At 35.6% G+C, this 16,623-nt stretch overlaps 1 protein-coding gene across 1 annotated transcript; it reads left to right on the top strand.

Annotated features, from left to right (window-relative positions):
* The first annotated feature begins 14 nt into the window (after positions 1-14).
* LOC107582361 (regulator of G protein signaling like 1) lies at positions 15-11,862 on the top strand. The gene is made up of 19 exons (XM_016268157.1): positions 15-92; positions 175-249; positions 336-462; positions 1,372-1,473; positions 1,703-1,873; positions 3,478-4,334; positions 5,209-5,271; positions 5,351-5,561; positions 5,636-5,695; positions 5,818-5,914; positions 6,770-6,957; positions 7,276-7,393; positions 8,460-8,547; positions 8,636-8,768; positions 9,460-9,607; positions 9,732-9,870; positions 11,237-11,361; positions 11,507-11,640; positions 11,734-11,862. Exons 1-19 carry the CDS (start codon positions 24-26, stop codon positions 11,838-11,840), a joined length of 3,012 nt encoding a protein of 1,003 aa, XP_016123643.1. The 5' UTR covers positions 15-23; the 3' UTR covers positions 11,841-11,862.
* Positions 11,863-16,623: the final 4,761 nt, after the last annotated feature.

The raw sequence follows: 16,623 nt of genomic DNA on the forward strand, positions 1-16,623 counted from the left end.
TATTTGCAGAGAAAAACAACAACATGGAGCTCAAGATTCTCCTGAACGATGAAGTTTTTGTGGATTTCTTCAATACATTTCTAAGTCTTCCAGTAAGATAATGCTCCTCATTTCCGTATCTTTAAAGTGCTGCTGAAATCCTGAAATGATCACACGTGTTTGTCCTGCTTTTAGGTGTTTGGGCAAACCCCTCTCTACATGCTCAAAGAAAACAAGTGGTTAATGTGGCCGAATGTGCCCTTTGCTCAGGTAGGATGTTATTTATGAGAATATCAACCAGACCACCACAGCTGCTAGCCAAAACATCTCATATCTGTAAACATATTTACTGTCAGGTGAACACTGGAGCATTTCTGAAATGGTTAGACACACATCGGATGGTTTGCTTCAAACAAACGGAGCTCTATCACAATTTCATTCTCTGCGCAGAGATCCTTGACTTTGTATCCCGTAAATCCACAGGTAATGCTATGCTTGCATGATGAAAGTTGTCTGGTGTGGGTCGCACTAAAGGAAGAGTTCACCCAAACATGAAAATTAGCTGGAAATGTCCTCACCCTCAGGCTATCTACAAGATGTAGGTGAGTTTGTTTCTTCATCAGATTTGGAGAAATGTAGCATTGCATCAGTGTCTCAGCAATGGATGCTCTGCAGTGAATGGGTGCCGTCAGAATGAGAGTCCAAACAGCTGATAAAAACATCCACAGCACTCCAGTCCACCAGTTAACATCCTGAGAAGTGAAAAGCAGCATGTTTGTAAGAAACAAATCCATCATTAAGATGTTTTAACTTTAAACCATCATTCCTGGCCAATAAAACAAGTTCATAACACATAATAACGCTTCCTCCATTGGAAAAGTCTATTGCCTGCATGTTGTCTCTCACATTAAAATTCACCCACATATTCTTTTAGAGCTGTTTTTGATTGTAAACGGTTCTTGATCTGTGATATTTCTCTCCTAAATCAGACCAGATGACTTCTTCAGTGGAAAGAGCAATATTATGGACTCATAATTTAGCCAGAAGCAACAGTTTGAAGTTAAAAACTTCTTAATGATGGATTTGTTTCTTACAAACATGCTGCTTTTCACTGCTCAAGATGTTAACTGGTGGACTGGAGTGGTGTGGATTACTTGCGATGTTTTTATCAGCTGTTTGGACTCTCATTCTGACGGCACCCATTCACTGCAGAGCATCCATTGCTGAGCAAGTGACGCAATGCTACATTTCTCCAAATCTGATCCCATGAAGAAACAAGATTGGATGGCCTAACGGTGATTCAGTTTTCAGGAAAATTTCATTTTGGGTGAGTTATTCCTTTAATATATATTATTAGTTTTTCTTTATTTTTTAATGATGCTTTTTTTTCAGAGGATTTGAAATGGACTCTGGCAGACCAGTGGCTGTTAAGGAAGTGTCTCGGCAGCGTGAGGGGAATCCAGAGATTTCGTTCGTTTCTCAAGACCACTGCTGGTGTGAGACTGCACTGATTTACACTGAGTTCCTTTTAAATTCATTCAGCATCCAAACCAGTTTAGTTTTACAAGACTCAAGGTTTTACATCAGATTTACATATAAAATGAAAACTAGTAGAGCCAATACCTTTGCTTTCTGCCCTCTATACTGTCCCAACTGAAAATAAATGAATGAAAACAAAATTTTGCCAGTGCTTATGCTACATGTGTAATGTGTTTTCGAGCAGAGGAGGAGCTTCTTCTGTTCTGTGTGAGAGTGTCCATGATGTTGAGTATGAAAGAAGAAATAAATGAAGATGCGTTTCAGACTTTGAATCGTCAAGCACTTCAGAAAGCGATCAGACTCTCTCACCTGAGCGAAGGCTCTGCCATCCTGTCTGTCTGCCATATACACGCAGGTAAGGCAGTGCATGTGTTTCTCTCCTCTTCTCTTAAATACCACACTATTTCTGTTCTACTGTTTGTAGGATTACACTACCATAAGTTTGGGGTCGGAAGGATTTGTTCATGTTTTTGAAAGAAGAGTCTGTTCTGCTCACCAAGGCTGCATTTATTTGATCAAAAATACAAAACAAATATTAATTGAAAATTATTACTTATTTCTTTCTATGTGAATATATTGTAAAATGTCATTTATTTCTGTGATCAAAGCTGAATTTTCAGCATCATTACTCCAGTCTTCAGTGGTCCTTTAGAAATCAATCTAATATGCTGATTTGGTGCCAGATTTTTTATGATAGTATTATTTATATACTATTATAACTTTAATTAATATTATGATTAAGTTTGGGGTCGGAAGGATTTGTTCATGTTTTTGAAAGAAGAGTCTGTTCTGCTCACCAAGGCTGCATTTATTAGATCAAAAATACAAAACAAATATTAATTGAAAATTATTACTTATTTCTTTTTATGTGAATATATTGTAAAATGTCATTTATTTCTGTGATCAAAGCTGAATTTTCAGCATCATTACTCCAGTCTTCAGTGGTCCTTTAGAAATCAATCTAATATGCTGATTTGGTGCCAGATTTTTTATGATAGTATTATTTATATACTATTATAACTTTAATTAATATTATGAATTAGCTGTTATTTTATATTTGTAGTTTTAATTTTGATTTTAGTTTAAACAAATATTAATTGAAAATTATTACTTATTTCTTTCTATGTGAATATATTGTAAAATGTCATTTATTTCTGTGATCAAAGCTGAATTTTCAGCATCATTACTCCAGTCTTCAGTGGTCCTTTAGAAATCAATCTAATATGCTGATTTGGTGCCAGATTTTTTATGATAGTATTATTTATATACTATTATAACTTTAATTAATATTATGAATTAGCTGTTATTTTATATTTGTAGTTTTAATTTTGATTTTAGTTTATTTTTAGTAACATTTTATGTGCCTTGTCAGTTTTTGTTTTAAATACAAATCTTTTTAAATATTACAATTTAGGTTTAATGTATTTTTATTTCAGTTTATTTCCAGTTAGTGATTTTAGTGCTTCAAATGAAATGTATTTCAGTTGGAATTTTAAATTTTCATTTAGTTTAATTCATTCATTTTTTCCGTATTTATATTTTATTTTATTTCAGCTTTATTTCAATTAACAAAAATAGTTGTAATATTTTTAATTTGTGATAATAACCCTGTTTGCTGCGCAAGAAACATTTCTGATTATTATCAATGTTGAAAACAGTTGTGCTACTGAATATTTTTGTGGAAACCCTGATAAAAAAAAAATCAGGATTCTCCGATGAACAAAAAGTTCAAAATAATAGCATGTATTTGAAATAGACATCTTTATAATATTATACATGTCTTTACTGTCACTCTTGATCAACTTAATGTGTCTTTGCTGGGAAAAAACTTTTTAATTTCTTTAAAATAATTCTTACTTACTCCAATCTTTTGAACGGTATAATGATTTTTTTTTTGTCTTTTAATTTCGTCCGTACTAATTACTGAATATTTTATCATATTGTATTTTTTTTTTTTAGAGGACATGACTGAGCTTCTGGCCAAGGAACACCCACTTAGTGCTCAGAAGCGTGTTTTGGCAGAGATGAGAAAGAAAGCTCTGTGCCGGCTGCAGTCGTATTGGCTTCCTCAGTTCCTACACTGCTGTAAATCCTGGCTGTGGCGTGTGCCTGAATGTCAGCCCATTGTAGAGAAATACACATCTTTTTCCTCTCCTCCTGCTCCATCTCCCTCCTCACGTGATTGTGTCCGGTGCAAGACGAATCCCACGCTGAGCCCTGCTAAATCCTACTGCAGTAAACGCAGCAAACGGCTCCTGTGGAGTTCATGTAAGCCGAACACAGTCCGTTCACAGTCCAACAGCATCTGCTTGTGGCTTCCTCCAGCCGGCCAGGAGGATCTAAAGTGTTCAAACATAGCACATCCTCCTCAAAGTAATACAGAAACCTCTGTCCAAGCTATTGTCCATCACACATGCGCCCAAACCCCGGCATGTCAGATCCCCTGCCGTGTGAACGTTCATACTCCACCATCAGATGTCCACTGCTATCTGCAGCCGGCCCTGTCTGCCGAGGCTCTGGCTGCAGGTCCTTTTAGGTCTTATCTGAGAGCCCAAGACCTGGTGGAAAAGCAGCAGATGCTGGATCTCTTGGAGGATCTGGACTTTTTCCTCCAGCTGGTTCTGAAAGCACAAGGAGAAGATCCAGCCTGCGCACAGAGACAGACCGCGGCCCAGCGGATAATAGAGAAGTACCTGAAAGAGAACATGCCGTGCTGTGAACGACTGGATTCAAACACCAGCCACCATCTGCGTTCTCTTTTACCCAGCAGTGCGGCTGTCCCATGGATTTACAGGGCTAAATATGAAATATGCAAGGTAAATGTCACTTAAATTAGTTCATCATGAAATCAAAATGTACTTTCTTAAAACATGTCCTTGGTCTTATTGTGTATGATTCAACTTCAGTGTGCATTATTCTATACAGTGTTTGAGTTAATAAGTATTCATCAGAATGGATCAGATTGTAACTTCTGAAATTATTTTCCATTTTGTTAATAATCTCTCACCTGTCATATAGAGATACTCCCATAAGACTTCACATTTATATTTGGCTAATGATTTTAATCCAAAGCATTTTACAATGCATTCAAATGTTTTTTTTTTTTTACATAATTCTTGCATTCTCTGATCTTCTTATAAAATGAATTGTCCATTGTCCAGAAACATAATTTCTGTAAGATTCTGCTTTGAAAGAAATGAAAACTTCTTATTCAGCAAGAACACATTAAATTGATTAAAAATTACAATATATTTATAATGTTACAAAAGATTTCTAATGTTCTTTTGAACTTTCCATTCATCAAAGAATCCTGAAAAAAAATGTATCACAGTTTCCACAAAAATATTCGGTAGCACCGAATTGTTTTCAACATTGATAATAATCAGAAATGATTCTTGAGCAGCAAATCAGCATATTAGAATGATTTCTGAAGGATCATGTGACACTGAAGACTGGAGTAATGAATGATGCTGAAAGTTCAGCTTTGATCACAGAAATAAATTACATTTCAACATATATTCACACAGAAAAAAGCTATTTTAAATTCTAAAAATATTTCAGAATTTTACTGCATTCTTGATTAAATAAATGCAGCCTTATGCTTCTTTCACAAGCATAACAAAAAAGCAAACATTTGAATGTTGGTGTATTTGTTAAGTGATAAGATCTGGCATATGTTCTATTTTACAGGAACTACAAGATGTTTATGACTCATTTTTAGATGCAGAGGATAAAGCTCTAGTGTCTCACCTGGTGAGTGACCTAAACTAATGCCTCGAACCAGTGGATGCTTTCACTGCAGTTTCCAAGAACCTTTTCCCATGTCCTTCAGTGCTCTCGCAGTGAGAAGATTGAAGAAGAGCTGCTGTTCTGTGGTTTCGAGACAGAAACAGAAGCTCACTTCACTCAGACGGAGGCGTTAGTGTTGTGTGGAGGATGCTGCAGTCGTCTCGACCCCGACGCTCTGTCTCAGGACAGCTGGGCTTTAGTGGCCCTGCAAGACCTGCAGAGAGGAGGATCGCTGCTGCACAAGTACAACACAGGTGAGAACACACAGTACACTGGCCTCTTTCAAGACCTCTCACAATAACCACTTTCTCTGGCTTGTATTGGGCAGATGCGTCTGAGGAGCCGTCGATCACAACAGAGAGTGATATTACAACACCCCTCGCTCAAGGTACTGCATATGTGAAATTTTCATTGTCAAAACGTTTGAGACAACTTTTATGTTTAAACTGTGTGTGTGTTCGTTTTAGCAGACTGTATACAAACCTACTTTACTGTATGCTTCACTTCCAGATGTGCCCGAATCTAAAGCAAAGTGTTCTAACAATCTCCGGATGAAAACTCTCAAAAAGGACAGCATTATTTTTGAAAAGCCATCTACAAAACCCAGGTGCACCCATGTTTCCATTACCTGACATTAAAGGAACAGTTCACCCAAATATGAAAATTTGCTTCAAATGTACTCACCCTCTCAAGCCATCCAAGATGTAGATGAGTTTGTTTCTTCATGGGAACAGATTTATAGGAATTTAGCATTACTCACTATGGATCCGCTAAGAAAAAGTCCCATCATTAAGATGATTTTACCTTCAAACCATCACTTCTGGCTTAAATATGAGACCATAATCCATAATAATGCTTTCTCCAGTGACAAAGTCCACCTCCTGTCTCTCACATTAAAATCCAACCACATATTTGTTTCGAACGGTTTTGTCTTGTAAACAGTGCTTGATCTGAGCAGAGTTCTCTCCTGATTCAGACCAGATGACCTTTTCACTGGAGAAAGCACTATTGTGGAATATGCACTAATATTTTAGACAGAAGCAAGTCTTAATTAATGATGAGTATTTTTACAAACACACAGCTTTTCACTTTTCAACATGCTAACTGGTGGACTGGAGTGGTGTGGATTATTGTGATGTTTTTATCAGCTGTTTGGACTCTCATTCTGACGGCACCCATTCACTGCAGAGCATCCATTGCTGAGCAAGTGATGGAATGCTACATTTCTCCAAATCTGATGAACAAACAAACTCATCTACATCTTGGATGGCATGAGAGTGTGTTCATTTTCATTTTGGGGTGAACTATTCTTTTAAACTTAGCAGAGGATCTGGTTTGGAAATATGTGTCTAAGCTATATTTGTGGGAAGCACATTTCTAAAAGCATACTAGTCATCTCAAAGTAAATTATTTCTGAAACTGAGACCAAGTTGTCTGTTTTTGTTTTTCTGCTGAATTCCAGGTCATTTGAAGAGGTCCTCACATCATCTCAGCACATTGGTCATTTCAGACAGTTCCTGCAGGAGCACAATGCGGACGGAGCGCTGCTCTTCATACAGGAAGCAGAATCTCTGCGCACCGTCGAACCCAAACGACAGAAGGCCAAAATCCGCGCCATTGTAGACAAATTCTTTCGGCGACAAGATTCCGGTACTGCTTTCATTAATTGATATTGTGGTGCTATTTCAATTCAATTCAATTCAATGTCAAAGGAATAGCACCACCTGTCATCATTTACTCCCCCTCACATCATCTTACTGGAAAGATGTTTGGCCTACAGTATGTAAGCAGAGATTCAAACTGACAGTACTGACAAAGTGCATTGCATGGAGAAAAGCAAGGAAATAACACAGGCTTGAAATGACATGAGGGTGGTAAAATGATGCTGTTCTTTAAACATTAACAATGGTTTTGCATGCTCCAAAAAACGAAAGAAGTAACACTATGGTTCGCTGTCTCCCCCTGCAGTGGAGTACCTGCAGTGCAGCGCTGACTTAATCAGCAGTGTCCCGCAGATGGACACGGTTCCTCCAGAGGTCATCTTCACTATTCAGCATCTGGTTGCCAAGTCACTGGAGGCCACATGGTATTGTTATATAAACTTATGGGAAAATGTTATTGCTCAGAAGTTGCTATTTCAGAAGAAAAAAATGGTACAGATCTGTCACTGTATCAGTACCCTAAAGTACAAAAGGTACATCTTTGTAAATGTACATATTAGTATCGAAAGTGTACATATTAGTACCTTTTGAAAGGGCACTGGCCCTGTCACAGCTTTGCACTTTTTTCTGGGAGCGTAGAATTCTCAGTTATGATTTATTTAACAATCACCTTTGTCTCAGATATTGCATCAGATATATTAGAGGAAATACAAGTATAGAGCAATGAAATGAATGTGGATAGCAGCTCAAATAATTTGATGAGGAATTTTTGAATCTGTGTTATAAAACTAAACTTCTTAAAAATTGCTTTTGGTAATTGAAATGAAGCTGATATCAAATAAAATCTAAATATTAGTGAAAAAACCTTTGCAACTAACTAAAAAAATTTTTTTTGAAGTACTTAAAATTAATAAAACGAAACCTAAAATACAAAAATAATTAAAGCTATATTTTAAAATGACAAAAGCACATTACATAATGACAAAAACGTTTTTTTAAATTGCATGTAAAAATAAAAGCTTATTGAAAGTATTCTATTACTGAATATTATTAAAAAAAATATATGCATGCTGTATACGTATATAAATATAAGTATGCAAATAACACTGGTTTGAATTCACACTGCAATCTGTGGTCTCCAGGAGACACATGTGATATTACTGGGTTTTTCTTCTGGAAAAGAAGCAGAACATTTATTTGCTTTTGTAAATTGATCTCATGTGCTTGATTGCTTGAAGCATTGCTAAATGTAAGCTGTATTATCGCCCAGCTCTGATCTGTTAAATGTGACTATTTATATCATAAAGACATTAAGATATTATAACCACAACATCATGATTATCTGTAAAGCTGCTTTTTGTGTTTTGAGAAGCGCTGTACAAATTAATTTGCCCTTTGTGCTGTCTAGGTGATATTAGAGATATGAAAGTGTTTTCAGTGTTTTACAGTGGTCACATACAGCACAAAAAAGTTCCTTTTGGTCTCAAACAGGTTCAAACAATATCAGGAAACATTTTATTCTTGTTCCCCCGTTTCATCTGAATCGAATCTGAGAGGTCCGCTGCTGCTGTACAAACTGGTAAAACATTTCAATAAATTCAAAAACCTACACTTTTCAGATGATTTTCAGCAAGCGTTGAGCTCGTTTCTTTTGTGGACTTCTTCAGAAAACAAACGCGTGGACGGCTTTCAGCAGCTTCATCCGCAGTGTGACGAAGTTTCTGTCTGCCCTAGAGGACCGCGACTTCAGGACTGAGTTTGAAGACTATCTGATACACGATTACAAGCACTTCTCACAGCGTAAGTCCCTCTGCGGTTCATCTGTTCACGGCAGAGGTCAGCAGGTCAACCAAAACCCATTTCAGGGTTTCTGCTGGTCTTAAAAAGTATTCATTCACGTTTTTACACATGAAGAAAATCAGAGCAGAGAGTCTTAAATTCATGGCATTAAATGTTTCATGCACTGCAAAAACATGAATATCTTGCTCAGTCATTTGTGGCGTGTTTTCCAATGCAAGTATCTAAACGTCCTTAACTCAGCGTACATTTATTGAAAATGCAAACTGAAGATATGAAGTCTTGTAAACAAGAACAAATATCTGTCAGTGGGGAATTAAGTAGATTTTTTTCAGAGCTCATTGGCAGATATTTGTTTTTGTTTTAACCATAAACTTTTTGTTTGATCAGTTTCTCATAAAACAAAACTTCTTATCTTTGTGATTTTGCTTCTCAAGTAAATGGATCTTGATTTAAGAATCTTTAGACATTTTGACTAGGAAACGAGACAAATACAAAAGAATAACTTTTTTCGCAGTGTGATCAAATGGGACAGAAAGAGAATTAATGAAGTATTGAAGATATATTTTCAAACTTACATTTAGAGACCATATTGACGTATTGTGTTCCATTCAATATATTCCTTACATTTTCTTTACTTGTCTTAAATTGACCTTCATCAAACCTGCAGAAAGCCTCTTGTTGTTTTCTCCAGCTTGCGCTGTTCGCTCCAAAGCCCAGCAGTCCTCCGATATCAGCAGCGACGGAGAGAAGTTTAAACCCAAGATGCGAAGCGTTATCAACAAAACGGTTATAGCAGACTTCTTGGTCAATGACCTTTCCTTCTACATGGAGTGTGAGAGGTCAGGGACTGTCCTATACTCGCCATTCAACAGCAGGACAAAGCCCCTCTTCTCTTTGTGTTTAGTGTCTCTAAAAGCAGCGTCTGTGATCGAGAGAGTGTATTGATCTGTTCTTTGTTTCTAGGTTCAGGCATTTGGCAGACGCCGGTGATATAATGGCATCAGAGGGCATGTATAGTGAGAATGATTATGCCATGCTTCACCAGAAAGCTGAGCTGATCATCAACATATTTCTCCACTCAAATCTCTCTTCAAAGCTCATGGTACACATATATCTATAATAATGTCTGTCCTATATGAACCAGCACAAATGAGCTGCTAGATAGTACTTACTAACTAATTGTATATCAAAAGAAAATTGGTAAAGGGAACACGCATTACCCAGAAACACCTGAATCAAAGAAAATTATAGTTTTATGTACTTGAATTGGTTGAATTGCCTTAATAAGCAGGAAAGAGTAGAAACAATAACTGATTATGAATGTTGTTAAAGGCAAGTGTTTTCAATCTTTTATAATAATAATAAACAAAAAATGTTTTTTTAAATGATTATAAATATGTCTCAAATATTATTTGGGAAATATTTAGTTACATAACTGCATTTTTTCCTACTCGCTATAATACTGTATTATTAGTTGTATTTGTATTTATTTATTTTTAATCTAATTGTATATTTAGTTACTTTAATGTTTTTTATATATATTTCTTATTAGTATTTTCCCCCTGGACCCCAGTTTGAAAAGCCTTTGTTATAAAGTAATTTTTGTTTTGCCATGTTTTTCTGGCTGATATGACAGTAAGATTGGATTTTATACTGACATCGCCAGTGCAGATGCAGCAAATATTATGTCTTTTTTTAATTATTTTTTTTATATTATGATATGATTGGAATATTTTAATCAAATATGTCAAAAGTACTATTTATTTCTTGGCAATACTTTACAATAAGATCTCATTTGTTAATGTTAAATAGCATGAACTAACCATACTTTTATAGCATTTAATCTCAGGTCATTTCACCTTTTGATTTAAAAAATGCATTTGTAAAAAGTTGTAAAACTTTTAAAACATGGATCAATCAATATCTTTAATCTGAATCACTCTAAGAGCATTCATTAGCATCTATTGTGCGTGCGTGTGTGTTTGTGTGTGTGTGTGTGTGTATATGTGTGTACGTACTGTACTCAGATCATAATTTTTGTTTTGCCATGTTTTTCTGGCTGATATGACAGTAAGATTGGATTTTATACTGACATCGCCAGTGCAGATGCAGCAAATATTATGTCTTTTTTAAATAATTTTTTTTATATTATGATATGATTGGAATATTTTAATCAAATATGTCAAAAGTACTATTTATTTCTTGGCAATACTTTACAATAAGATCTCATTTGTTAATGTTAAATAGCATGAACTAACCATACTTTTATAGCATTTAATCTCAGGTCATTTCACCTTTTGATTTAAAAAATGCATTTGTAAAAAGTTGTAAAACTTTTAAAACATGGATCAATCAATATCTTTAATCTGAATCACTCTAAGAGCATTCATTAGCATCTATTGTGCGTGCGTGTGTGTTTGTGTGTGTGTGTGTGTGTGTGTGCATATGTGTGTACGTACTGTACTCAGATCAATTGCAGTGAGGCTCAGAAAGACGGCATACTGCAGCGCTTTGCCTCTGGGAAGGTGGACCGAACTCTCTTCTATCCAGCTATGATGGATGTGTTTCCAGTTCTCATCTTCTGCTGGAAAAAGTGATGAGATCTTGTGATTTCACACACAGACTGACTGACTTACATTCAAATTGGGAATAAAACAACACTGATTGTGTAAAAAAGTTTTTTGTTCTATAGCAGATATACAGGTTTAGGCATAATAACGGCATGTTCCCGTTGACAGGTTTTGTTGTCTGAAGGTGATGAAGCGTCTGTACCCCGCTGAAGCACTGAGGAATCAGAAAGCGTCCTCTCGTCTGCAGGAACAGCATCCTTTTAACCTCCTGCGGGAGATAAAGACGGTCAGATCCAGTGAAGGTGGGCAGTGAGATCAGACATCATGTATTAAACCACAAGCAGTCGTTATCAGTGTTTGAGCGGTTTAACCCCTTTACTGATGTGTTTGACTAGTTAAAGATGCCATCCTGCGCTTCTCCACCCAACACGGCGTCATACTGCTGCTGCCACAGACACCACACGACCACACACCTGCTTCCCAGCAGCCCTCAGCCCGATGAATGACATTAAACAACTTCAGTTCAGACTGATGCTCTTCATGCTTGTGTGTAAAACAGTTACTCCATGAACGAAACCCAACCCTGATATAATCCTGTTTCTCCATAACAGGTATTTTATCGTAATTTAAACTGAAAATGGGGGGGGATGTGTTAAATAAAATACATTTCTCATTTTCATTAACTTTAAGTTAAGTTTAAGTAATGTACCGTCAGGCCATCCAAGATTAGGATGAGTTTGTTTCTTCATCAGATTTGGAGAAATTACATCACTTGCTCGCCAGTGGATGCTCTGCAGTGAATGGGTGCCGTCAGAATGAGAGTCCAAACAGCTGATAAAAACATCACAATAATCCACACCAGTCCAGTCCTTCAGTTAACGTCTTGTGAAGCAAAAAGCTGTGTGTTTCTAAGAAACAAATCCATCTTTAAGAAGTTTTAACTTCAAACCGTTGCTTTCAGCTGAAATACAAGTCCATAATCCAAAATAACGCTTCCTCCAGTGAAAAAGTCATCTGGTCTGAATCAGGAGAGAAATCTGCACCAATCAAGCACTGTTTACAAGCCAAAACAGTTTTAAACATATACGTGGGTACATTTTGATGTGAAAGACAACAGGAGATGGACTTTTTTACTGGAGGAAGCGTTATTCTGGATTGTGGACTCGTATTTCAGCTGAAAGCACTGGTTTGAAGTTGAAAACATCTTTATGATGGATTTGTTTCTTACGAACATGCAGCTTTTCACTTCACAAGTCATTAACTGATGGACTGGAGTGGTGTGGATCACTTGTGGATTATTGTGATGTTTTTATCAGCTGTTTGGACTCTCATTCTGACGGCACCCATTCACTGCAGAGCATCCATTGCTGAGACATTGATGCAATGCTACATTTCTCCAAATCTGATGAAGAAGCAAACTCATCTACGTATTGGATGGCCCGAGGGAGAGCACCTTTTAAGTTTTATTTCATTTTATTTTTGGGTGAACTATTCCTTTGAAACAAATAATACCAAAACAGAAATAAAAAAAATTAATAAAAACTACATAGACACATTATTTAAAAAAAAAAGTAATAAAAACGACAAAAACAAAATCCAGTTACTAAAACTAGCTAGAATTCAAATGAAAACAGAAACTATAAAAATAAAAACGAATTCACATTATTAATAAAAATGATAATAGTGTACTGTATGAATGATACCAAAATAACACGACTGAGGAGAATGGCATGCATTATGATGTCTGATTCCTCTAACATTCATCATGTGGAGCAGCAGCTCATGGGGAAAAGAATCATAAAAGCCACTTGTTTTGTTTTCACACGTTCACCTGCAGTGATGAGAAATAATGGTATGAAATGTAAGAGTCGAATGAGGTGCGAAACAGAGGCCTTAACACATGCGACACTGCGACACTGTTAATGACCTCGTCAAAATATGCTGCTGTAAATGAAGAATTACAGCTGAAGCTGCAGAACTTATTAAAGAGGCCACACCGTTAGAGAAAAGACTATGCTTTCTAGGGAAAGTGGGAAATTCTCATCATATTGTTCCAAACCTGTATGACTTTCTTTATTCTGTGGAGCACAAAAGATGTTTTGAAGAACACTGGACCTCATTGGCTTTCATCATATGGACAAAAGTCATGCAGGTTTGGACTAAATAATGACAGAAGGTTCATTTTTGGGTGAACTATCCCTTTAAATCTTTGATGTTCTTCTCACTGCTGCCTCTAGATGACAGTGTAACATCAGAGGAATCTCCATGAGTTCTGCTCAAGTCCCAATAAAGCCACACATCTGCTCTCAGTGTTTCACATTATTTTCAATTTCACAATTTGTGATGGAGTAAATAACATATGATACATGAACTATGAGCACAATTACATTAAAAATGTCAAATATCATAAAAAACTCAACAGAGCCTGTGTGTGTGATCTTGTTCGTCTCATAGTTTGTGAAAAACAGAACAAGGAATAAGAAAGACAATACTTGATGTAATTTTTTTAAATAATAAGGGTTCAAATTTGGCCCTTGTTAAAAAAATAAAATAATGCCGTTTAGTCATTCCCTCTATTGTACAGAAACCATGATTACATCTACAACATGCTCCTGTCTGTTAAAAAGATGGTAGCCACTGTTTAGTTACTGTATCATGAACTTTATTGTATAAAAATATTATATTATATTAGTATGCAGGGCATTGCTTTACATATCAAAAGATGTAATTTACACTGGTAATTTGAATTCAGCTTTCTATAAGACAGGATAAGTAGGACAGGTCAGTGGAGGATCGTCTGTGTGTGTGGAGGTTCATTCTGAAATGACTCTTATTGGCAAACCCTGCAAAAGCAATTAAAATGAAGTGAGAGTGTTTTCTGTTCTTCACTGTCAATGACTCTGCAAGGAGGAGAAAATAATGTCCAGGACATATTTCATGCCAAAATCAAAGATATTACCATATATTATTCATATTTTGCTTAAAAATGATTACAATTCAATTGTTAATTAAAAATGGAAATGTGAGGCATTTATACAACATAGCAGTATTTATTTATTTTTTATTTATTTAGCCGATTGACAAAACAAATCACTGATTAAATATAATATTCATATTTCATGAAAGTTAACAGATTTCATCACTGGAGCAAATGTAGTAATCAAATTCTCATAGTAATCAGAGTTAAATATTTAATAACATTCATTTCAATAGGTCACACGCGTTGCTGTTTAATAGCCTATCTGTCTTTTTTTAAGATGATTGGTTTGATATGTTAATTGTTGAATACATGAATATTTGAACATTTTAAAAATGTATATACAGTGTGGGGACAGTTGTTATACTCTTTAATTATTACATGTTTGTAATGTTTGTATTCCATGTGTGTTTTGATGTAAAATCAGGAATACATTCTTCTTTTCTTGTTTGTTGCTTTTGTTTGTTTGTTGTTGTTGTAGTTTTGTGCACAAGTGTCCAAGTCTACTGAAAAAACATGATACTGCAAGATTACCAAATTCAGTTACCAGGGTATTCACACAGTAGACTACTCTAAAATGCTTCAAAAACATGGTATCTTACTTTAATATATGCTGAATGATTTTCATATCCTCATACCATACTATTTACTTCAAACTTCAAAGAATACCATAGTTTTATCAGCACCCAGAAAACATGGTGGAAAAAAAAACATGGTAAAAGTATTCAAGGGTCTGTATGCATTTTGGCTTCACACTGCATGGTATGTGCTTGTCAGCTTTTTTAAAACAAGTTTAATATAATTTAAGTTGAAATGACTTATACAGCTACGTTTGTCAGCCCAGTTTCTATATTTGAATACCCATTCACTGCAGAGCATCCATTGCTGAGACATTGATGCAATGCTACATTTCTCCAAATCTGATGAAGAAACAAACTCATCTACGTATTGGATGGCCCGAGGGAGAGCACCTTTTAAGTTTTATTTCATTTTATTTTTGGGTGAACTATTCCTTTGAAACAAATAATACCAAAACAGAAATAAAAAAAATTAATAAAAACTACATAGACACATTATTTAAAAAAAAAAGTAATAAAAACGACAAAAACAAAATCCAGTTACTAAAACTAGCTAGAATTCAAATGAAAACAGAAACTATAAAAATAAAAACGAATTCACATTATTAATAAAAATGATAATAGTGTACTGTATGAATGATACCAAAATAACACGACTGAGGAGAATGGCATGCATTATGATGTCTGATTCCTCTAACATTCATCATGTGGAGCAGCAGCTCATGGGGAAAAGAATCATAAAAGCCACTTGTTTTGTTTTCACACGTTCACCTGCAGTGATGAGAAATAATGGTATGAAATGTAAGAGTCGAATGAGGTGCGAAACAGAGGCCTTAACACATGCGACACTGCGACACTGTTAATGACCTCGTCAAAATATGCTGCTGTAAATGAAGAATTACAGCTGAAGCTGCAGAACTTATTAAAGAGGCCACACCGTTAGAGAAAAGACTATGCTTTCTAGGGAAAGTGGGAAATTCTCATCATATTGTTCCAAACCTGTATGACTTTCTTTATTCTGTGGAGCACAAAAGATGTTTTGAAGAACACTGGACCTCATTGGCTTTCATCATATGGACAAAAGTCATGCAGGTTTGGACTAAATAATGACAGAAGGTTCATTTTTGGGTGAACTATCCCTTTAAATCTTTGATGTTCTTCTCACTGCTGCCTCTAGATGACAGTGTAACATCAGAGGAATCTCCATGAGTTCTGCTCAAGTCCCAATAAAGCCACACATCTGCTCTCAGTGTTTCACATTATTTTCAATTTCACAATTTGTGATGGAGTAAATAACATATGATACATGAACTATGAGCACAATTACATTAAAAATGTCAAATATCATAAAAAACTCAACAGAGCCTGTGTGTGTGATCTTGTTCGTCTCATAGTTTGTGAAAAACAGAACAAGGAATAAGAAAGACAATACTTGATGTAATTTTTTTAAATAATAAGGGTTCAAATTTGGCCCTTGTTAAAAAAATAAAATAATGCCGTTTAGTCATTCCCTCTATTGTACAGAAACCATGATTACATCTACAACATGCTCCTGTCTGTTAAAAAGATGGTCGCCACTGTTTAGTTACTGTATCATGAACTTTATTGTATAAAAATATTATATTATATTAGTATGCAGGGCATTGCTTTACATATCAAAAGATGTAATTTACACTGGTAATTTGAATTCAGCTTTCTATAAGACAGGATAAGTAGGACAGGTCAGTGGA

Source organism: Sinocyclocheilus grahami, unplaced genomic scaffold (genome assembly GCF_001515645.1).
Source record: "Sinocyclocheilus grahami isolate Dianchi unplaced genomic scaffold, SAMN03320097.WGS_v1.1 scaffold43.1, whole genome shotgun sequence".
Taxonomy (NCBI): Eukaryota; Metazoa; Chordata; class Actinopteri; order Cypriniformes; family Cyprinidae; genus Sinocyclocheilus; species Sinocyclocheilus grahami.

What these genes read in the sequence shown, in the direction of transcription:
- LOC107582361 (XM_016268157.1), top strand. Translation starts at nt 24, where the DNA reads ATGGAGCTCAAGATTCTCCTGAACGATGAAGTTTTTGTGGATTTCTTC. An exon ending in CGAATGTGCCCTTTGCTCAG is followed by an intron (nt 250 to 335) that starts GTAGGATGTTAT and finishes ATTTACTGTCAG; the next exon opens with GTGAACACTGGAGCATTTCT. An exon ending in CGCTGCTGCTGTACAAACTG is followed by an intron (nt 8,548 to 8,635) that starts GTAAAACATTTC and finishes GGACTTCTTCAG; the next exon opens with AAAACAAACGCGTGGACGGC.